At 35.5% G+C, this 24686-nt stretch overlaps 1 protein-coding gene and 1 pseudogene across 4 annotated transcripts; both read left to right on the top strand.

Annotated features, from left to right (window-relative positions):
- The first annotated feature begins 10991 nt into the window (after positions 1-10991).
- LOC113677008 (uncharacterized) lies at positions 10992-21771 on the top strand. 4 transcript variants are annotated; one of them, XM_089203647.1, is made up of 4 exons: positions 10992-11019; positions 17405-17524; positions 20046-20094; positions 20562-21771. In XM_089203647.1, the coding sequence occupies exons 3-4, from the start codon at positions 20061-20063 to the stop codon at positions 21326-21328; spliced, it is 801 nt and encodes a 266-aa protein (XP_089059773.1). In that variant the 5' UTR covers positions 10992-11019; positions 17405-17524; positions 20046-20060; the 3' UTR covers positions 21329-21771. The 4 variants fall into 4 exon arrangements, with proteins under 4 accessions (XP_089059773.1, XP_089059771.1, XP_089059772.1 ...); XM_089203645.1 differs by lacking the exon at positions 10992-11019 and having other exon boundaries at positions 17392-17524; positions 20562-21339; positions 21634-21734; XM_089203646.1 differs by lacking the exon at positions 10992-11019 and having other exon boundaries at positions 17392-17524; positions 20071-20094.
- Positions 21772-23737: 1966 nt separating this feature from the next.
- On the top strand, positions 23738-24467 carry LOC149047691 (uncharacterized; annotated as a pseudogene).
- Positions 24468-24686: the final 219 nt, after the last annotated feature.

The following is a 24686-nucleotide window of genomic DNA, read 5'->3' as shown; positions in this document are numbered from 1 at the left end:
ATTCGTTACGTGATTAAAATATTATCAAAGAATAGATATAACGGCTTGAATTAAGCTTGCATAACGCTCGGCGCAACTGAGACTAGAATAGTTCTGAGAATCGAATCGGTCACTTGCATGCCGCAGTTTCTTAAGCTTATGCTTTACAATAAAATAAATCTATCAGTAAGGTTTCAAGATTACTTTAGTCACGTATGGGAACATTCAAGAGTCATAATACAAACTGTGATTAAACAAACCTTATTACATAAAGAAGCCCTCCTTGGTAAAAACAAAATAATGTGTTCAGCCCTTTTTTATTAAAATCTATGGGAGAGATGTATTGACTCCAATATAAAAGTCATTCAATATAACAGAGATTTCCCAATCCTAATGCACTTTGTTAAATTGAGATTCCAATGAATGCCATTTTACTTATAGCTATCAAAGGCCTTGTCTGAGCTTTTTCTATACATTTATATGTATTATTTTTTTCAAATTCAAATGTCATGGAATTTAGATACAAAATGGTCAAGCTTCTTGTAGACAACCTCATTCAAGGCCAACTCGTTGTGTGCCCAGGGAAAAAAAGACAAACAGTAGCTAAGTCTGCAGTTTAGGATAACTTCTTTCTCATTTATTGTTACAGTTACAGCAAGATTTTAATTAAAAAATCAATTCTATTTAACTGAAATTAACCCCTTCACTCCCTAGAGTGCTAGGTCAAAATTTGAGAAGAATTGTTTCTGAGGGCAAAAGGATTAATACCATTTGTATCATCATCCAAAATTAAATGATTCATTTTAAGACTATTTTTAGACAGATAGTATTTATTGCAACAAATATAATTGTATTTCATGGAAAAGAATCAATTATTCACAATTTGTGTCAAACCAAATTTAATGATTGATTAGGACTATTTTATATGAATAGCTGTAATTGAGGATTAATCTGTATAAAGTTTTCAAGAAAAGAAAAATAAATCAGATTCCATCTATGTTGATGTTAATAATTAATCAAAAATATTTTCATTCAATAAACTTCATTGAATACTTGAATTTCAGCTGGGATTTTTAATTTTTAGTATTTATTTCATATAAGTAGCCTCAAATTTTTGCTTAAAATTCCCAGTAATTCTTAAACATTCCTAGGAATTCCTGAAAATTCCTAGGAATATTTTAGATTTACAGCTTTTCAGGAAAAGTAATTGGTGTTCTGAGTTGGAATTCCAAGTCCTCTTGGATATAAACATGGAATTTCTGGGAATTTCTAGGAACTTCTAGGTTTTTAGAACCAGAGTTGTTATGATTGGGAATTCCCAGTCCGAATTTATAGTGAAAATTCACACCTTTTATTCCTAGGAATTCCTAAAATTCCAAAATCCATTTTGAAAGAGCATATTGAGATGACAATGAGAATCATACTGCTGTTCTTAATATTAGACTTATAGGTAAATATCCGATGCAATACATGAAGTATAATCATGTTATGGCTCAAATTTTTTCTAGCTACAAGTTTTCAAATCAGTTTCTTTTTAGTTATAATGTATATCAACCTTAAATGTTTGTTTCAGACAATGATTCATTTTAATTACAAGGCAAATTAAACTAGTTTCAAAACATTTACAGTCCAGTAATAATGTTAATTAAGTTGACTGAACATGCATTGTTGTTAAATTTGCTTTTTCCTTATTATTGACTCCTGAAGTCCTTTTTCAGTTGCTGGAGCAGTCTAAGAAGAGAGGGGACTGGAAAATTAGGTAAAATAATTTAAACCAGTTAAAGTTGCAGTAGTCTGACCAGACTACATGTAAATTGTAGCTAGTGATACATCATTACTATCATCAGGCACAAACAAATAATATTTCTAGTACTTTGATTTGTTTCTTTTCACACTAATTGAAATTTGTTTGTTTGTTTTTCTTCTTAGTCCCTCCTTCACACGAAAAACTTTACATTTTGTACTAGATTGCACAATCAAAATAAGCAGTGTCATTCAGCTTTATAATCATTTAGTAGTACATGGTTTCCAAATCAATATTACGGGCAACAAAGGGTTGAAGGAGAGGAGGGGAAGGGGCCCACTGTGCACGATTTGGAACCTGATGTGAACCAAGGTTATTTTTGTAAATGTATTTCGCTTAGCAAACAAAGAGTCTAGTTAAAAATGATAGGTTTTTATGAAGTTTATCAAAACAGTACCAGTTTTAGTTGTCCACAAAGAAACCCTGGATAAAATGGAGGCCTATATATAGGCATAAAAAATACACATTCAGTTATGAAATGCTACTATAGTTTGTATGAAACGCTATTATAGTTTGTGCTGGCTAAGTTTGTATTTCGTCTGAATAGGTTGAGGAACACAACAAGTTTTGTCACTGAACATCTCACAACAAATTATTAAACTTACGACGAAGCAATTCCTGAGACAAATTACTTAATTCCTGTGGATTATTGTTCATACTGAGTCAATGGCAAAGTCGTAATAGGAGACACGTGGGGAGAGGGGTGGAAGCGGAACTTCACTTTATCAAAACATTTCATAAAGCTGTACTTTTCAAAACTTATCTTTTTAAACAGAATTAGCCATTGTTAATAGCAAAAGTTCAGTGCAAACTGATCACTAATTACGTTAGCCATATTGCTGTTGATCTGAGTGAGTGAATGAGTGTCATTTGGTTTCATTTGTACAACTCGATTTTGATCCGAAATAATTCTCGGCAAATTCTGGAGTATTTCGAATCTTTTTCGGGTATGGTAATATATTATTGTAACACACCATTTCTGATCAAAATATACAGGTTAGGATCTTAATTCACACAGACTGTCACTGTGATTCCTTCTATGTATTTATTATATCAAAAATACATTAGAAAATTGACAATAATTTATGAATAAAGATAGTCGTGGAACTGTCACATGGATATTATGGATAGTTATTGACCACAAAAGCTCTGATTTCCTGCTGGCCATCTGCTCTGTATCTATGCAAGTGAGGTGAGTTGTCTATTTTTACACAATGATTTTTCACTATTTTGCGGCAAGAGCCAGGCTCAACTTTCTGTGCATTTACAAAGTATTTGTTTCAAACATTTTATATGTTTTTTGATAATTTGTGTCCTTTGCGTGTCAAGAAAGCAACATCTAAATCGAGAGTCAAAAAAAGCCAGCAATGGGGCAAAACAACTCCATTGGGAGTCAAACCCAGCGATGGGACAAGACAACTTCAGGAGGCAAACAAACCCAGCAGTGGGGCAATACAACTCCTTCTGAAGGTGAACAAACCCAGCAATGAGACAATACAACTCCTTTGGGAGGCAAACAAACCCAGCAATGGGACGAGACAACTCCTTTGGGAGGCAAACAAACCCAGCAATGGGATGATACAACTCTTTCGGGAATCAAACAAACCCAGCAGTAGGGAACAAAATTTACTTAATATACCATACATTGTGAATTTTGCCAAAATTAACTGTTGAACACCAAATTATTTGTGCAAACAATATAAACAATTGTGCATTTCAATAAATGCATTCATGAAAGTTGTACTTGGTTCTATATATAATCAAGTGCCCATTGATTGCAATGCATCTTTAGATAAAGAACTGTCAGTGTCTAAGATAAATTTACTGAAATGTGTCGGAAATCAAAAATATTCCTGATTGTGTTCAAAAGTTAAAAATCAAAGAGTAAGAGATAGAGAACCATCATGCATACCATTGAAAAAAATGTTACATTGACTAAATAGTATACAAATAAGAACCAAATGCCAAAAAATGCGAAGAAAAACATTACTTTTTTCTTCTGCTTTACATCACATTGCTAGAAATTTTAAGCTTAAATGGAACAAAGACAAGACAGTTTCTATAGTTTCTATTATAAGAAAACTATCAAATCAGCAGCTACATATGTATCTCCACAAAGAATATTAATGTCTGGTGATGTTGAATTAAATCTCGGTCCCATCATAGCTATTACTACTGAAAACATTTCCTTTAGTAACCCTAATTTTATATTGCACTGTAGAATGTTCAGAGATGGATTAAGACCATTAGATGTTGACGGTGGAGGTGATTGTTTATTTAAATCAATATCACACCAGTTATATGGTGATTCAAGTCATCATGTGGAAATCAGAGCCATAGGACTTGGTTATTTGACAGACAATCCTGAACGTTTCATAGAAAAAGTAGTTGTCATATGACTTGGTTACAGTATTTATCTGATAAGTCTATACAAGGTACCTGGACAGATAACATTAAAATACAAATGCAATGATTCTAAACATTCACATCATATAATTAAGTGAAAACTTTAGAAAATTGACATAAGTTGAACCTGTACATCCTGATTGTTAGAAAACTCAAAAACAATCTATTTAGGACATGTAGATGAAATGCATCATGTTTCATCATGCAAAGCTTTGTGTAATCCAAATTCAATTCAAACTGATTGTGAACCACCTAGTAATTCAACTAACAACAATGCTTGTACACTTTCTAGTCAAAAAAAAGTATCCAAAAATTCTCAATTAAATAATTGTAAATATAAAAGGCAACAAAAAGCTGAATACAGGAAACAATATTAATAGAATTTGTACACAATGACCCAAAAAAAGGCAAAACAAAATAAATTTCAAAGAAATTATAGAGCAACTCAAACATCTCCACAGAAAAAAGCAAAATGCAATGACTACCAAAGAAATTATAGACTGAAAAACTTCAAGTACACCTTAGAAAAAAGCAAAACATAATGAATACCAAAGAAATTACAGTGCTTCCAATATTTCTACTGAGTTATTAATTAAAAAATTCCATAAAATAGTGAGTCAAGGGCCACTGTAGATATGCACCTTGCTGTGACCAGTTGTGGTATAGACATAGTGTACTAAATGTTGACAAACTTTGACAGTCCAATCCTGACATTAAAATTTATCTGTGTGATAAAAGAAGAGTTGATAACAAAAAGTGGATTTGTATGTCAGCATCATTTGATTAAGAAAAAGATGCCACCATGTGCAGTCGCTAAAAAAAAGGAACCAGATTTTTTTTTACCTTAATTTATTAGAGTGTAGATTACTAACACCAAGAATTACATTTCAGAAATTAATGCAAGCACCTAGAGGAAGACAACTTAAGATACATGAAAATATTGTCAATGTACCAGCTAATGTAACTTTTACACTTGCTATGTTACCACAGGTACCAAGCCAAACTGCAACAATCAAAATTAATTTAAAAAGAAAGCTACAGTACAAAACTTCAGCATTGTCATTAAATGTCAGACCACATAAAGTTGTTCAGGGAACAAAATGGTTGATTACTAATAGCAGTTTATATAGAGATGAAGGTATAGTCTTTGATAAAGACTGAGTAGATAAGTACAATATAGAAATTGCTCAAAATAAAATTCATAACAATGATGGTTTACAATCAGAATCAGGTGATAAAAATGCTCACAGCAATAGCAGTTCTGACAAATTAGACAACAATGAGTTAAGTGAAGGTGAAGCAGAAATACTTGTATGTGTAACTGATACTATGTTAACAGCAACTGATTTTTTAGAAGATAGTGAATGGCAGAATATTTTAAACATAGCTCCAACTCAAGGCAATTGACCATTGAGTGTTTTTAGAGATAAATATTGTGAAGAATTAGCCAGATTAATTTGGACAGATTAATTTGTCATGATGAGGGATAGACAGATTAATCTGTCATGATGAGGGATATATGTTTTTGAATGCATTGAGAGGTTCACCTCCATACCTTGAAAAAGCTAAGAGAGATCTGTTTGCTATGATAAGACAGCTAGGATCCAGATCCAGCATATAATGATAAGATAATTAGTTGTCATAAGCCAGTACATTATCCTAACAGCCTGACATGGTAATTTTCCTGTTATGACCTTTGAATGACATGTGTTGCATACATACTGTTTTATATTAAATGATTATTGAATACTGAAATATATTTGGCAAGGGTACTTCTTGTTCATGCATGTTATTACTGATTTTTTTATAAAGTATTTAATTACTGACAGTACATATAAAATAAGGGCCTTCTCTCATTTTCCTCTTAATCTGGTTAATACACAATTCAACCCATCTGGCTTTCATGAATTTCTCATTGGGATGGGAAAGTAATTCTTTACCAGTGTAACTTTCACTGTATTCTAGCTGGTAATCTTCCTCTAGTACTGTAAGCATTGATGGTAAATCTGTTAGCAGTAAAAATGATTGTCTTGATAATTGTGACAAACTGCTATATAGTTGATTTCCAATACGCATTATTTGTTTCAAGTCATCAGGATTGCCAATTCGTTTCCTATTGTGGTATATTAATGCGCATAAACTAATTACAACACATTGTTGCCCTGCATTTTTTCCAAATACAACAATATCTCCTTAACTAGATGGTGCTTTTATTGTTTTACTGGGATCCACATGATGTATACCAGGACCAGGGTTTTCTCTATATCATTATAGAACTAGTTCTTTGTACAATTGCCTCTGTGAATTACACCCTTGTACTCACTATATGGGGAATTGCATGGAAAGAACCTTGAGTATTTGAGATATTTCTTTCCGTGTTTATCTCTACTTGAATTGTAGACATATCTCATTGAAAAGTTAACGTTTCTTTGTCTAAAATTGGTTTCCTTCTTATTTTTTGTTCGAACCTGACTCTTGTTTTATGTGTACTTTTCTTTCGTGTTGCATTATTTTTGATAAGATCATGGACTTTCGATGACTTTGATACGTTTTTACTTAATCGGGTCCGTAAATAACTGCAGTTTTCTAATTTTCTGAGAGAGACGTTTTAACATCCTCACTGGTACTCTGCCTGGTTCATGATCACGTTTATGGCCATGGCATTCACACACAACACGAGTACAATCATAATATACACTATTTGCACAACGAGATCTGAATTGTCGTACTTTTATTGACACTGTAACATCATTATGTATTTGTACATTGGTCATATTGACAACTTTTTCTAGTAGATCACAGTCATCAAGAGTGTTCATCATGTCTTCTACTAAGCACGTACAACTCCATGCGAAGAGCAAACCCACATTCATGATCGCTTGGAAAATAATAATAGTGATTATGTATGAAAAGCCAAATCGTACTTTACAAGTATTGAACCCATTAAAACCAATAACAGAAACAGAATATCTGACGGAAGAGCTTAGCTTAGATATTTAACCTTACTATTCAAGTTGCTTCTGTCAGTATCCTTACCCAATTCGCTGTTGTTAGCGCCACCTTCGAAGTTTTGTTCACAAACATTCTTGATTTTTTCAGCAAGTGAGGTGTTCGTCTCTGCATCATAGCTTGTTGTTAAATCGACTGTTACAGTTTTGCCAGCATTTTCGTAGTTTGAACTCACATATGGCTCATTTGTTCTCTCGTATAAGACAGGAATCTTTGTAACGCGGTTCTCATAATACAGTATTCTGTAAATTATGTTGTTTACAAAGAGCGGACACATGACAACACAAGTTGTCGCACTCTCATCACCAGTTTCCGCGGTTTACGCAAGGAACGCCTAGGACTATAACCCCCCTTTTGGCGGCCAAGAACGGATTGCAATTTAAGACTCGGGCTTTCTTACAGAAAGCCCGGTGGCCAATTTACGTTTTCAACTCAGTTGTTAACACTAAATTACCTGCTATACTCTCCCACCGACGTAGCACCACAGTTTCGTTAGAAACTTGCCCCCTTTTCTACGGAAGCCCGAGTAATTACAACCATGCTTGCCTGAGTGCATGCAGAGCTAATATGGATATCCAGTATGTATTAAATGTATATGCATGTGCAGTATATATAGTAAATTATACTTCAAAAGGACAAAAAGGTATGAGTGAACTGTTACGACAAGCCTATGTTGGAGTACGATGAGGAAATCACAGCATTAAACAACAAGTCAGAGATATTGAAACTAAATTTCTTAACTATATTGAATGCACAAGAAGCAGTGTAAATTGTATTACAATTACATATTAGAAAGGCATCTTGGCAAATCATATGTATTAGTACTTCACCTCCTGACAACAGGGTGGAACTTTTAAAACCAATCTATGATATTGAAAATATGGATGATGACAGTGAAGAAATCTTTATTAGTGGTTTGTTAAAGCGATATTGTAAACGCCCAGCAAAACTAGAAAACCTTACACTTGCAGACTGGGCTGCACGGTATGATAGAACTGAGAAACCATTTGTAAAACAAACAAATGAAATAGACGTTGATGGTCTTCCATTCCATGATAATAAAATTGAAGATAATAATGTTGAGTGTACAAAGAACACTTGTGGCAAAACGAAAAAGCGAATAGAAGCTAGAATAATAAGAAGTGTCTGGTACAATAAGGAAGCTGAACCTGAAAAACATTATTGGGAACTAATGATGTTGTTTACTCCATGGAGAAACGAAGAAACTGACTTGTGAGGAATACGTTCATTATACCAAGAACACTATATGTTACTTTATTATGTAATCAATGAACAAATGAAACAATACCCTGTCTGTAATGAAGACTTCAATGAAATCTAACAAGAAATGAGTATAATAGAAGATAGATATATTGATACAGCACCTTGTACACAAATAATTGAACAACAAGACCAAGCTGAAGGTGATCAGGACTTGCATCCTGACTTTAATGAAAACTATAATCTATCAGATGATTTAGGAATACCCTCAGTTGATAATACTGAACCTTTGATAATGAATGAATTACAAGATAATGAGTACAGACATATGGTACAAATATTGAACAAACAACAAAAGGAATTCTTTTATCATGTTCTTCACCTTATAAAAACATAAGATGAACCATTTCTCCGTTTCCTAATTGGAGGTGCAGGTGCAGGTGAATCACATCTTACCAAGGCTTTGTATCAAGCAGCACTGAAATATTATAATGCTAGACCTGGCGTCAACTTTGCTGAAACAAAAGTGTTAATTTTAGAACCTACTGGTAAAGCAGCCTAAAATATCAAAGGCAATACCAGTGTGTTCAATGTACAAATCAACAATAGACTTAAAGACATAAAAGGTATCCCACTGCCCTTTGGTGTTGTAAGTATTGTTGCTGTTGATGATTTATCTCAGTTACAACTTGTAATGGATGGCTATATATTTAAAGATATGGATAATGATGAATATGAAGTTCTTGCTACTAATATCTAGCAAGAACTTTTTCAGAATGTTTGAACTCGAACAAATAATGAGGCAAAGAGAAAGTAAAGTCTCTGCTGAAATGTTAAATGGGTTAACAGATGGAAAACAAACAACAGAAGATATTAATAACTTTGAAGAAAAGACAATTGCTAACACAATTCCAAACTATCCGAAACATGCACCACATCTCTATTCAAAATGCAAAAGTGAATGAGTTCAAAAACAAAGCACATAATGCTCTATCAGGAATTAAATGTTCTATAGAAGCACATGATGGTGTCACTGGAGCTGATTCACAAGAACTGAGGGAAAAAATATCTAAGCTAGTACCGAATGATCCCAGAAAAACAAAACAATTGTATTGTTTACTTAAACTAGCGGTAGGAGAAGGAACTGAGATATCTCTTAACACTAGAACAGATGACGGTATGACAAATAGTGCTGGTAATGTTGTCAAGCTGTATTACAAATACATCAGACAAACAAACCATCTGGCATAATATGGGTACCGTTTGACCATGCTGATGTTGGTGAGAAAACCAGACATGACAATAGACAGTTGTATGGCTAGAGTATTGATCCAACATGGACACCAATCAAGCCTGTTACCACACAGTTTGCTGTAGGCAGGACAAGATTAGTACAAGCTGTAAGAAAATAATATCTATTAAAACCTGTTGCTGCTAAAACCATTCATAGATCACGAGGTGATACTGAAACTAGAATTGTTGTGAATTGTTGAGACTAGAAGAGCAATACCTCACATACATTATGTTAGGCTAAGTAGAGTTTACCACTTTAGATGTCTTTATATCACTGATCTGTGTGAAAACAAAATCACTGTTTGTGGTGATGTTAAAAGAGAAATGCATCGTTTGAGAACTGAAAGGCAATTGTCTCTTTCAGTTACTCCTACATAAAAAGCACCTAGAATTACTTTCTCAGCATGTTTTCTAAATGCAAGATCTTTGCACAAACACATAAAAGATGTGCGTAAAGATAAGAATTATTTAAGTACTGTCGATGTTAATATTTTCTCAGAAACAACATTAACACAAATTGACGACGGTTGCAATTTATTTTTAATAGAAAACAACAGTTAATCACTGTTTGGAAATGATACCCTACCAAGACATTCACAAAACATGCGACCCTTTGGGAGTTCAGCAGTGTATAGCCGTCTTGACTATTATCCTGGATATCCATATTGCTTTAATAGATATGATGTAGAAATACGTATTTTAAGATTTTTGATAATTCCTCATGCAACAGAGGTAGGAATCTACAGATCAGCTGTAGTATCAATAGGAGACTTGTGTAGTGCTGTAAACTGACTCACAGAGTACACCACTTTGCAATTTCGTCATAAGAGACAATGCTTAAAGTCAGTTAGTAACATGTAGTACTACTGACAGTAATACTTGCATTGACTACATCTACAATACCCTACCTCAAGAACAAGTAAACATTCAAATTTTGTGCTTTACTGAATTGCTTAAATTAAAATTAGTTTTATGACTTGGTAAAATTGTTAATAAATAGTAAGTTTATTAATAGTTAGATCCTTATCAACTGTGTTCATAAAATGATGCTATTGCTGTGCATAGATTTCATCCAAAATCACTAAAAATGACTCAAGAGCAATTGAAGCGTTAACTCATTAGCTATGGTTTTCAGTTGAAACATATTTTCCATAGTTTGTTCTACTAGACATATCATACATTGGCAACAATGGCTACCAAAAAAAGGTGAGTGTTTCTCTTAACACTACACTCAAATAAACTAACATTATCTAATATATGTTTTTTTTTTCTTTTTAGCAACAAATCAAAACAAGACTCAGACTCAGGTATTAACAGGACAAAAGTAATTTTTTCTGTCATTTGTTGCTGAATTGTTTCATAAAGAATTCCTAGTCTTAATAAATATATAACAGATAGAAGTCGTCATGGACTGTAAATGGTGCTCAATACATTAAATTAGAGCTGAGCATATATATATATATATATATATATATATATAATGTCGGGATGTACATAAAAAATTACAGCAAAAAAAGATTCACTATTAAAAATGCTTGCGCATGTAATCATTGTTGGGCTGTCAAATTTCTATCCCTAAATGTTGAGAAACTAACTCAACGTTTTGTATTCTAAATGTTACAATTAAGTGCAGTTTAGGCTAGTGTCTCTTAAAGGAGAAATCTAATGTTTTTTTGTCTTTGGTTAACTCTTGAAATCTTGGAAAAGTCCACCAAAGCGTATCTTGTATGTCTGTGGTACGTCCTCGTTCTTGATGCTCGTGAAGTCAATGACGAAATTAACGACCGAAGTCTTGTTGCTACGGTTCCGAAATCATGGAGTTTTATTCGTATATGTATATTTATGTAAACGGAAAAATAAAACATTCATTAATTGTAATTTATTTTGCAGAAACAACACGTGAAGGATATGTACATTTATTATCAACAGTTAAAACAGCGAAAAATACTACAACAAACTACTTAAACTGTAATATCCAAACTTCTGAAGATGAAAAAGTTAAAATTGTCTGCTATTCTCCAAAAAAAAGAACCAACTTGCTGCAAGCAAAACACAAGGAGTGAAACGCTTGTCCACGACAAGCCTTTCATGTGATGCTTAATCACAGTGCAAAATTCCAAAGGATGCCAAAATTACACCTCCAGAAACAAGCTTCTCGTTTAACAAAGAACTCTCATCTCAGTTGCACAAAGTTAAAGAATGTCTCAGCCTAAATATCTATGAAACTGTTGACAGAAAAGTCAAAGTGATGGAGGAACCTGAAAACAAGACCTCTGTTGTGCATGACCAAAAAAACAATCTGTAAATCTGAGTGTATAGTTGCAGATAGTACTGACTCTATTAAACTAGTTTTTATGGGAAAGTATTATCGATAAAGTAAACGCTGGAAATAGTTACAAGTTTCAAAATGTAACAATTCGATTGTTTGATGATGAAAGGTTCCTTAATACCAACAAAGACACTATCGTTACTGAAATTCCCATCTTACCTGATGTCAACTTGGAAATCTAAGAATTCCAAGACAACTTAATCACCAGACAATGCTTAGATGTTCAAATTAACAAAAAACCTTCATGTTTTGTTTGTAATACTGAAATTGCTCAAACGAATTCGAATGAGGAAACAATAACATGAAACGACTGCAAGGTAACAACACTTAAAAGTGCAGTTCAAACCAAACTGATTGCCACTATAGTTGTGAAAAATACTGACATTGGTGAACTGTTGAACTTCACCTGTTTCAGCGATGGTATTGAAAATTTTCTAGAAACTATCAGCTGCAAAACATCCGTCAATGAAATCGAATAACAAGAACTTCAAATGTTATTTTTAAAATGTGGCCCCAAAGAAATTCGTATTAATCATGTCACACACGTAATTTCACAGTTTCTTCTTTGATTTATCTGTAATTATGAGTTCTTGTTTTTATAACGTTATTACATTGTTGGATTAACTAAGAACACTGACTTTAACAATGCAACTGAAACCTTGTTTTTATGGTTTTAAGTGTAAATGTTACACCCATTTCGAAACGTTGTTATATTGTTGGATTATAAGTTCTTGTTTTTATAACGTTATTATATTGTTGACACTTGTTGTTACATTATTGCATTGTTGACGCTGGTGAAATGTCCAATTTCACGTGCTTTAACAATGGAATTGAAACCTTGTTTTTTATCGTTTTTATTATACCTATTTCAAAACGTTATTATATTGTTGGAAATAAATACTGTTTACAAAGTTGCACATTGCACATTTTTCTGACGATTCAAAACAGGAATCCCACTCCAATAAAAAGTGCATATTACTGATAACAGCTTCAATGGCATTCTTCAGTTGGTTGAAATGAGAAATTTTATTAATTACATGAAAATTAATTCATCTTGACCCACTTTTACACAGCGCTAGCACTATGCAGGCTTTGGCTGCTTTTATTTTGTTTAAACAAAGAAGTAAAACAAGGAATAATACATCAAACTCTGAGACCTTATCTTTCAAACTGCACAGATCTTTGGTTCTCGCTATACTCATATGCAGATTTCTGTGTTATTTTGTGTTACCATCGCCACATTTGGACAACTCTCTGTCTTCATGATATATAGTTATTCGTATTACCTACATCGCATTTAAAATTTTCGTAAAAGAATAAAAAAAAGTTGACACTAGCTAAAAAATATATTGTTCTAGACGTTTCGGCTACTACTGTTACCTTCTTCAGCAAAGATAAAAATGCAAATGTCTAACGGCGTTCCGCTTTGTATATGTCCAAGATGCGTGATAAAACTAAATCTCGAAGGAATTCCTTAAGTGTAAAAATAGTCTCTAGAGTATTTCTAAAGGCTCTTAAAATTCTCAATGTTATTGTATATTTTTTGGTAGCGTTGTGTTCGTTTGTGACATTTCTATCTCGCACGGAATGTCAAGCTTCAAGAATTAGTCTCTGTCGCCACGCCGATGACTTGTCAACAATTTCAACACCATCCAAGTCTATTTGGTGACTGTGAAGCAAATGGCGTTTGGCCAACAAAGAGTTTTCATCCAATGTTGCTATGGCCTTTGTGTGTTCTTTCACGCGCGTTTTTAGTACGCGCGATGTCTCTAAACACAATCACAGCCTTTACATTTTCTCTTGTACACGCTTCCTCCGGAAGCCTCTTTCTTGTTCTTGTCATTAAGGATTTTTTTTTAGAGCCATTAGAAATACTCTAGAGACTATTGTTACACTTAAGAAATTTCTTCGAGATTTAGTTTTATCACACATCGTGGACATATACAAAGCAGGACGCCGTTAGACATTTGCATAGTTATCTTTGCTGAAGAAAGTAACAGTAGCAGCCGAAACGTCTAGAACAATATATTTTTCAGCCAGCATCAACTTTTTTTTATTCTTTTTACAAAAAATTTTATATATGCCTGGCTACACACCGAATATTTTCACATCGCTTTTATATAACGCGTAGAAGAATATCTTTTAACATTCCCTGACCATGAGGTAAATCGGCGAGAGCTTGGGGAAAAAAAAAAAGACATCAGCTCAAGGCCTTGACTGAATTATCCATTTAAGCAACATGCTACTGAAGGGCAACTTCAAACGTTTAAAGGCACAATTGTTTATTTTATTCTTTTTTTTTTTTTGTTAACAGGATTTCTGTACATGCCAAACAAAGACAGATCCATAAAAACTTTGTGGCTTTAAGGGACAAAGGACTTAGTGTTATTCAGTTTGCAGACACTCCGCATGTCACAAGAAAGTTCATTTTAGAAGTACTTGCACACAGCTGGTGGCTCTTTGTCCACAGTTTCATTCCCTGGACTGTTTTGCTTAGTGGGATGGCAACTACAGTTTTTTTTCGGAGATGCGGTATGTTGCGTTCATTTGTGGTCGAAATCCTCCAGTCCAAAAGTAAGTAGGGCGTTACTCTTCCTGTTTTCGTGCAGCTTCATCAACAAAAGGACTGCAAGCAATTATCAGTTTAGTTTTTTTTTTCGGAGAAACGGTATGTTGCGTTCATTTGTTTTCACGAAAGGTCATTAACCAAGTGGAATAATGCAAAAATACCGAAAATTTCAACACGTATATTTTCTATGCCTCGCCCAGCAAACAGAGAGCGATTAAGTACACCCAGGACCACTTCTGAGTTCATAGCATTCTGTCAAAGAATGAAACAACCCGATTACATTTATGATACTAGATCAATAGCCTGGAGGAACGTCATTGCTATTGAATGAGACGCGTTTGAATGTTTTCTTAAGCAGTCAAATTACTTTCTCGGAAAACGTCAACATACTAATACAAGTTATGTGGAACTTTGCGCTAAAGGTACACTTCCATCAGTTTAGTTAGCGTATTTTGAGTTCCTTGTAATAATGTTGAAAACAACAATGATCACGATTAAATAATAATAAAATGGTTGACCGATACACCGCGTTGATTAGGATCGTTATCAACTTCATTTTAACTTAAAACAGCCACGATTGCCTCCTACCGTCATTCCCTCGGTAACATTGTCTCGCATGAATTTTATTCATAGTACTGAAATTAGAAGTGTCTTAATTTTTTTCATTTTGAGAGGGAAGACCATCGTTATTTCAAAAAATAACTTCATAAAATAAGCTTTAGTTACTATTGGTTCCAGAACATGTTTCTCACTGAAGTCACCAAAGGAAAACTTTTAGTTATTCAGGTCTTCCGGCTGAAACGTTAAGGTGAGATCCACTCCGTTAGTTTATCTTTCCGTCTCGAGAAAACTTATTTCTGCACTTGAGTAAAACAATCGAACCAATGCTATGAACTTTGCTTAATGACTAATCAGAAAAACTACGAGAGCATTCATGATCAAAGGTAAAACAACAAAGCGCAAACTCTAACTCTAGCTAGGCTCACAATAAGAATAAAACACGACGCAGTGCCTCAGATACTTGTCAACCTTCCTGGCCAGTTATTTGAGAAAATACAGTTTTTACTTAACTCTTGAATTATATCTAATTAATAACATACGCATGACTGTCAAATGATTATAAATTAATTTATCTTGAAGGATTCACAGAATTCTTTCAGTTTGTCATCTGATCCCAAGAATTCCCAGGCGAGAACTAGAGAAACATACTGCGTCACTACATAGAAATGAGCCATGAAACCTTAAGGGTCCTGTGTTCACAAGAACGTCCAAAATCAGTTGAGCAGCGACACCATTTATACAGAGAGGCCCTTCTTTAGTCCCTGCTTATATAAAGTTACAGTTTAAAACTTCGAAAACGACACCACTAGTTACAATAGCTGCAAATTTAGTTGGGGTACAAGATTTTGACACTTTCACCCTAAGATCTCGTTAGTAGTTCTCCTTACTGTCTGCCATGAAACTTTTATAATGTTGGTTTGGAGAATTTGGCATTGAATCAACTAATAATCACCTGATTTATGTTTTTCTCTATATTCATAGCTTGTCTGCTCGATATTGTATTGATATTGTAAGAAGAAATTCTGTCTCAGTTTAAATAAGGATCGACTATAAATACTGTGTATTTTGGTTTTAAACATAGGTTAAAAGAGATAAAAATGTCAGTTGCTGGAAGTGGCAACAGACCTTAAGATAAGAAGTTTTAGCCTTTAAAACTCCCCACATGGCAGTAGTAAGGGCCTGTCGACATAAAGATAACATCAGCAATAAAAATATACAATACTGTAATGGAAATAATTGCATGTTCAGATGAAAACAATAAAATGGTAAGCGGCAAATAAAATTTTAAAACAGTAATTGAATACGCCTCAGTGTTATTCAGTTCGCAGACACTCAGCGTGTCACAAGAAAATTAATTTTAGAAGTACTTGCACACAGCTGTGTGGCTCTTTGTCCACAGTTTCATTCCCTGGGCTGTTTTGTTCGGTGGGATGGGAAATACAGTTTTTTTTTTCGGAGATGCGGTATGTTCCGTTCATTTGTGGTCGTAATCCTCCAGTCCAAAAATAACCAGAGTTTCCTGTTTTCGTGAAAGAGAAAAGAGAGAGCTCATTAACTTTTGTGGGTTTGTATGCAACGAAAAAATGACGAACATCGTTAGAGTAGAAAAATAAGGGAAAAACACCAGAAACACGATAAACTACTTTCACTTGCGGTCATTTCTGGTCTTTAAAATGAAAAACTAACATGAAAATATGCTACATGGTTGTTTTACTTTCGAACAAATTATTTGTTTCCAGTCTTAACGACGCATTAATTTTATTCGACCGTGACCAAATCTACAAGAACGCAAGAGTTGTCCGACATCCTAAGGCATGGTAATAAGTCATAAAGATTGTCAGATATTTTGCGAGTTTGGCCAAAGAGCTCATTGACCTTTGTGGGTTTGTGTGCATCGTAAAAATGACGAGCATAGAAAAATGAGGGAAAAACATAGGGAACACGATGTGCTGCTTTCACTTGCGGTCATTTAAATGACCGTGGGACGACCAGAAATTTCTGGTCATTAATGCGTTAGTATCCCGCTGAAAACAAGCTGTTTTGATCATAAATTCTTGTAATCTTTATTTCTCTGACCTTGCCCTGAAAAACGAAAGAGTACACCCGGGACCACTTCTGAGCACATAACATTCTGTCAAAGAATGAAACTAGCCAATCACAATACTAGATCAATAGAAGAACGTCAACAATATTGAACGCCCTTTTTTCCTTCTATCAACTATTTATTTTGCAGCCAACCTTAGCGACGAGTCATTGTTAGTCACTGGGATCCTACAGATAACATTTCTTGAGCATTTTAAACGATCATCTTCCTTCAACTTCAGCAACTTCTGAGAAAAGTCAAAGAGCTTTGGTAAGTTGATTTCTCATTTCACTTCACTTGTTATTGGTTGATCAACCAGCGAATGCATCTGCACAAATTTGTTCTTTGTGCGTAGAAGGCGACTTCAAGCGAGGCACTAGCTGCATGCCATTAGAGTCTATGGGACAGAGGCCGTAGACTGAACTCTAAAAATCGAAACTTGACGACATTCTTCTCTAAAACATTTTTGGTGAGCGAAATCGATGGCGTCGTTATTCTAAAGAGATGCTCTCAAAATACATAACGAAGAAGAATGTTTACTTTCGGTTCGAGACGCGTTTGAATGTTTCCTTAAGCAGTCAAATTACTTTCTCGGAAAACGTTAACATACCAACATAATTTATGAGGAGCTTTGCGCTAAGGTTACGCTTCCATTTGTTTAGTTGACGTATTTTGAGTTCGTTGAAATAATGTTAGAAAGTACAATGATCACGATAAAATAACGTGGCGTTGGTTCTTTACAATTCGTGTTCGTAATCAAACATTTACTTCGGCACAGGTATTACTTAAAAAAACTAAACTCGGTAGAATGGTTGAGCGATACACTGCGTTAGTTAGGATCGTTATCAACTTCAGTTTAACTTAAAGCAGCCAAGATTGCCTCCCACAGTCATTCTCTCGATAACATTGTCTCGCATAAATTTTCTTTATAGAACTTAAAATTAGAAGTGTCTTAATCTTTTCATTGTGGTGCAAGACCATCGAAGTTTGCCTTGTAAAGCAATGCACATCGTTATCGACTTCATAGCATTGAAAAACGTTGTTCGTTTTCAAAAGAAAGTCACAAATTTGCCACCGAAAAGTTTCGATCGACGTGCTGTTGTCGGTATGGAGGTGATTATCTCTATGGGAGAGTCAAAACAGCTTTACCAATGGCGACTATCATCAGACAAAGTAGACGCTCTCTATGATTTTAAAAGATGATTTTATGAAATGAATTTCGGCGTGCGAAAGTTTTTTTTGTCCAATTTAGGCAATTTTAATCAGGAAACATCAAAATATCTTTCGATTCGCCTTGTGAGAAGGGTTTTTACCTCAGTCATTTCAAAACAACTTCGTAAAATAAGCTTTAGTTACTAATGGTTAAAGAAAATTTTTCTCACTGCAGTCACTGAAGGGAACCTTTACTGTGATTCAGGTCTTCTGGCTGAAAAGATAACGTGAGATCCACTCCGTTAGTTTATCTTTTCCTCTTGAGAAAACTTGTCTATGCACTTGACGCAAATAAAACAATCGAACCAATGCTATGAACTTTGCTTAATAACTAATCAGAAAAACCACAAGAGCATTTATAATCAAAGTTCAAACAACAGAGCACAAACTCTAACGAGGAAAGGCTCACAGTAAGAATAAAAAACAGCAAACAGGAATATAAGTCATATAGCGCAAAAAAGGAGGTACAATTTTTTAGGAGTCAGTTATACAGAGGGTGCATCACATGCACTCAAACCACAAACCGAAGCAATACAAAAGTTAACAATGGCGTCCTTTTCTGTGTAGCTAAGTACTTCTAAGGAGGACTTACCAATGATAGGAGACAAGAGAATTTTCTCTGATTAGCAGCGGATTATTTCATTCCGAATTTATGGCAAATTTCCTTTTGAAGGATCTCGTTTGGTTACGTGAAGCGTCTCTGATTTCGAGGCGAAAAGCCTTTCCGTTCGTTTGGAAATCGTTTTTTGCATTTTTCCAAATGGAAATTCTTTTTCGAGAAATATTTTACCCCAGTTAGCGCGCTATATCATTTTTAGACTGAAGGAGGAGACCTATTAAGGAATCACTTCCGTTTTGATTTAAAACCTTCATATCTTTATCCGAGATCCAATATCTTTGCGTGAGCGGTATTTTAGTTTATTCCTCGTCCATCACCATATCTAGTTTGTGGAGTAGGGAATGTTGCATTTGCAAAGTGCTTATGGCTGTCTATTTCATTAGTTCGGTCGCATATGGAATTTCGAGCAGTGCAAGGTAAACGGACAAAAACTTACTTTTTTGTCCACCAAAGACAGATACTTAGTGCACAAGGGCACTTTGTTTTTGTTCAAAATATTCTTTATTATTTAAGCTTAACTCCTGAAGGTTCTCGATGAAGATAGATATGTATAATTATCCGGTAAACTATAACCCGTTCTCTTTTGAGATGTTTGTTTTTTTTTTCTAGAAAATCATGTGGCCACTTGAAACCAACACGACTCAAGTCTTCACGTAATTTTGGCCTGTTTCCAATAATCATTTCGGGGGAACTGAACAAAGATAAAATGAAAAGTGTTCTGACCCGCAGAGATATGGGCATACTTAGTCTCAATAAAAGGGTGCATGTCCTCAACTACATGGTCTAAGTTTGGATAATAGTATTAATTTTAAATGCCTATTGATGAATTGGTGATCAAGCACGGAGCTGGCAATCATTGTAAACGAGTGTTCGCTATTTCGCTACCCTCAATGAAGTACTATAAGGTTAATTTTGAGATAGTGTTCTCTCTTTTGCTAATTCCAGTGTGCTCTCTTTCAGTTGTTATCTTCGTTGATGTTTTCAGATTCTATGATGGGTGACGCTAAAGGTCAGTCGATTTTTTTTTATCAAAATTGTTATTTTTCTTATTTTGACGTTATCTTAAATGGCCCGCTCCTCTTTTTCCAGCTCTCTTGCACACATAAAAGAGCAAATTGATGGTTCGGTTAATTTTTAATTTAATACTTAAATTACAGTATCGGCAGAGAAAGGAAGATGCCGGCGTTATTTTCCCAGGTTTTGTAAACATCATTAAGGTGTGTTGTAGATCGGCCAGTGTTCTTTGATCTGCATGGAAGTTTTAATTGAAGTCTACATTACAGTAAATGGCTAATCTGTCTTCCTCAGGCCCCCCCCCCCCTACTATTTCGATCGTGTTTTGCTGTACTTCGAGACGAGAAAGCTATCCGCTAAGAAATGAAAAACAATCTCCTCCTCTCCTCTCCTGCTCTGACCCTGATACTCATTTCGCTGGAAATGTGTAAGGAATCTGAATGAATTCTTATTCCTTCCAAGAAACCAGAAAAAATCCCCAGACAGCGCGGAAGGTCACTTTTCATCTGAGTTCCTTTTCACCGGATGTAACTCCCTCTTCACAAATACCCTCTCTCAAACAAGGATCTTTCAGCAGCGCCTTGTTCAACGATCCAAAGAGTAAGATCATCTGCGATCTGGCCAAGGATTCCGATTATATCCAGGGCATGGTTAAAGGAACACTTGATCCCAATGTCTTTGGCGGCTACACGGTGCAGGATGCTGCTTATTGCTTCAATGCAGTTGATTCTTTCGAACAAGCTGCTGAGAAGATGCAAGAAGTTGGCAAACCTGAATTCGCTTTACTTTACAGGGCCCAATCAGAGAGTTACAAAAGCTACAACCAGTATTTTGTACAAACATGGCGGCTCCAAAATACAGACAGTGTGGTTATGGGGCCGGCAGCAGCAACGTACGTGGGATATGAGCGTGCCTTGAGCCAAAACGATCCCAAGTACCTGTGTATTGCCATGTTACCATGTACCATGCTATGGCCCTGGATTGCCGACCAACTCATCGCTTCAGTCGACAAGAACAACCCATATTACGTCTGGTTTGAAGACAACAAGCCAAGCCCGGGCCACAAAAGCCACCTGGAGAAGTTCGTAGATAACTTCTTTGTCCAAGTAGGGCCTGAGGAACAGCAGAAGTGCCTTTCCATTTTCCAAGAAGGTTTGGTTAACGAAGTGAATTTCTTCCGCAGTGCCTGCGATCAAACCCTGTTTTACTACTCGTCCTTCCAGGAGTAACTTGTAAAAAGATCTTAATTTTGTTGTTTGTGGTTGGAATTAGTGTGTCTGTGCTGCTTCAGATGATACCTCTGAAATAGAACTAAATAGGAAATTTGTCCAACCACAAAAATTACTCCTTTTTTATCGTATAGGAACATGTAGTTCCTGATGTAACTCCCTGATGACGGAGACGAAAGAGGGGGTAGGTACCTATACTCTTACACTAGAACCAGCTGGCCCTTTTTCACAGGCCATAATTCCTGATTATTTAGCCTGGACTTGAACATGACTTCAAGGCCTTGTAAACATACCAAACCTTTTTGTTACTTGAGTTTTAGTTTTTTTTTAACATCAAGATAACATCAACAATGTAGAATATACAATGCTGTAATGGAAATAATTGCATGTTCAGATGACAATTATATTTAATGGTAAAAGGCAAATAAAAATTTAAAACAGCAGTTGAATATGCCCTAATGTTATTTGCAGACACTCAACATGTCACAAGAAAGTTAATTTAAGATGTACTTTCACACAGCGGTGTGGCTCTTTGTCCGCAGTTTCATTCCCCTGAGCTGTTTTGTTCAGTGGAATTGCAACTACAGTATAACGTACTTTTTTTTTTTTTTTTTTCTGGAAACAAAAACTTCATACTCCTCAGGGGAAAGAAGCTTTCTCTTACCTATCCCCTCCCTCTCAGGGTCAACAGAAATCAAAATGTGGCCTCGAAATTATTGTTAATGTTTCATATCAAACTCATGGGGTACAAATAGTCTTAACATGAATATAGCGACCACGCCCAGTTCAACGCCCCACTCAAATCGAGTGTAATTTTCGAATATTTTACCATCGTGCGAATTCTCTACGGAAAAGCACTCAATGTACCTCTGAAATTTTAAACTATAATATTTTGGCTTTCTATTTCGCTAATTTTCTAACTTGAAGGTAAAGTTTTTCCCCCGTCATTTTTACCTTTTCTCGGAGCGGTTGCGTGAAATTAACAAGGCGTTTTTGATCAAAACACAACCAAGCGAAGGGTCTCAAACGATATCTCTTTTACGTAGGCGCAAATTAAAAATGTACCGCCAGAATCAAAAAGAGTAACAAATTTCCTTTGTTTTGATATGTAAAGTGTCGAACAAAAAGCAGATTTACTCCCATCATTTTTACCTTTTCTCCGAGCGGTTGCGTGAAATTAACAAGGCGTTTTTGATCAAAACACAACCAAGCGAAGGATTTCAAACGACACCTCTTTTACGCAGGCGCAAATTAAAAATGTACCGCCAGAATCAAAAAGAGTAACAAATTTCCTTTGTTTTGATATGTAAAGTGTCGAACAAAAAGCAGATTTACCCTCGTCAAATGGCGTTTCAAAACAGCTGTATCTTCCTCCTTTTGATTTTTTCCTGTTTTGTAAGCGTGAAAGCAGTAGGAGAGGGATCTGGAAAATCAGAGAGCGCTTCGGGAATTAATCTGCCATCGTTTACTTACGAGATAAACAAGTAAGATTTGTGAAGTTTGTCGCAGTATGAAGTCTAAATAAATGCCTTTTCTAAGCTTGTTGGCTGTATTTTTCGTAAACTTCCCCGATTAATTTTTCGTTTCAGCTTACTAATCTATACTATTTCAAAGCAATGTAAAGACGAAGACGGAGAAAACCATGAATTTCGGCCTACAAGACCCTTTATTCGTTCCATTAGGCAATTTTGATTAGGAAACATTAAACATCTTTCTTTTCGCCCCTTGGGAACGGTTTTTGGCTCACGTCATTTCAAAATAACTCCGTTAAATAAGCTTTAATTTATTTACTAGTGGTTATAGAAAATGTTTCTCACTGAGGGAAACCTTTAGTTGTTAAGGTCTTCGGGCTGAAACGTTGCATGAGATCCACTCCGTTAGTTTATCTTTTCATCTTGAGAAAACTTGTCTCTGCACTTGAATATTTGAATGACAGTATCTTTCTTTCCACCATTTTCTTCTTATTTTGACGCTATCTTAAGTGGTGCGCTTCTCCAGCTCTCTTCCACACACAAAAAGCCAAACTGATAGTTCGGTCAATTTTAATTTAATACGTCAATTAAAGTATCAGCAGAGGAAGCTAGATGCCGGCCTTATTTTCCCAGCTTTTGTAAACATCAGTGAGGTGTGTTGTAGATCGATCAGTGGTCTTTGATATGCATTGAGGTTTTAATTGAAGTTTACACTACAGTAAATGGCTAATCTGGCTTCCTCCCCCCCCCCCCCCCCCCTTCTTCCCTTTCTATTTCGATCGTATTTGACTTTACTTTGGAATGGAATTCGAGAAAGTTATCCGCAAAGAAAAGCGATCCCCTTCTCTCCTCGCCCGCTTTAAACCTGATTCTCATTTCGCTGGAAACGTGTAAGAAATTTTAATGAATTCTTTTTCCTTCCAAGAAACCGGGAGAAATGCCTCAGACAGCGCGGAAGGTCACATTTCATCTAACTTTCCTTTCACAAAGACCCTTTCTCAAACAAGAAGGATCTTTCAGTAGCACTTTGTTCAACGATCCAAATAGTGAGATCATCCGCAATCAGGCAAAGGAATCCAAGTTTATCCAGGGCATGGCTAAAGGATCACTTGACCCTAATGTCTATGGCGGCTACATGGTACAGGATGCTGCTTATTGCTTCGATGCAGTGGATTCTTACGAACAAGCTGCTGAGAAGATGCAAGAAGTTGGCAAACCTGAATTCTCTTTACTCTACAGGACCCAATCAGAGAGTTTCAAACGCTACAACCACGATTTTCTACAAAAAATGGCGGCTTCGAAATTCAGACAGCGTGGCTATGGGGCCGGCTGCAGCAACGTACGTGGGATATGAACGTGCCTTGAGCCAAAACGATCCCAAGTACCTTTGCATTGCCATGTTACCAAGTACCATGCTATGGCCCTGGATTGCCGGTCAACTCATCGCTTCAGTCGAGAAGAACAACCCATATTACGTCTGATTTGATGAAAACAAGCCAAGCGACCAAAGCCACCTGGAAAGGTTCGTAGATCACTTCTTTGTCCAAGTAGAGCCTGAGGAACAGCAGAAGTGCCTTTCCATTTTTCAAGGTTTGGTTAACGAGCTGGATTTCTTCCGCAGTGCCTGCGATCAAACCCTGTTTTACTACTCGTCCTTCCTGGAGTAACTTGTAAAAATACGTTAATGTTGTTGTTTGTGGTTGGAATCAGCGTGTCTGTGCTGCTTTAGATGATACCTCTGAAATAGAACTAACTCGGAAATTTGTCTAACAACAAAAATTACTCCTTTTTTATCGTATAGGAACATCTAACTTGACATTAGGACGGGGACGGAGTAGGGGGTGGGGACCTTTAATCTTGCACTAGAACCAGCTGTCCCTTTTTCA

Source organism: Pocillopora damicornis, chromosome 4 (assembly GCF_964200805.1).
Source record: "Pocillopora damicornis chromosome 4, jaPocDami1.2, whole genome shotgun sequence".
NCBI lineage: Eukaryota > Metazoa > Cnidaria > Anthozoa > Scleractinia > Pocilloporidae > Pocillopora > Pocillopora damicornis.
Note: the sequence above shows the minus strand (reverse complement) of the source record. Positions and strands in the feature narration are given on the sequence as shown.

Bases quoted from the DNA above. Each gene is read 5' to 3' on its own strand.
- LOC113677008 (XM_089203647.1), top strand. From the start codon at position 20,061: ATGTTTTCAGATTCTATGATGGGTGACGCTAAAG. The intron at 20,095-20,561 runs GTCAGTCGATTT...ATTCCTTCCAAG, and splicing joins TATGATGGGTGACGCTAAAG to AAACCAGAAAAAATCCCCAG.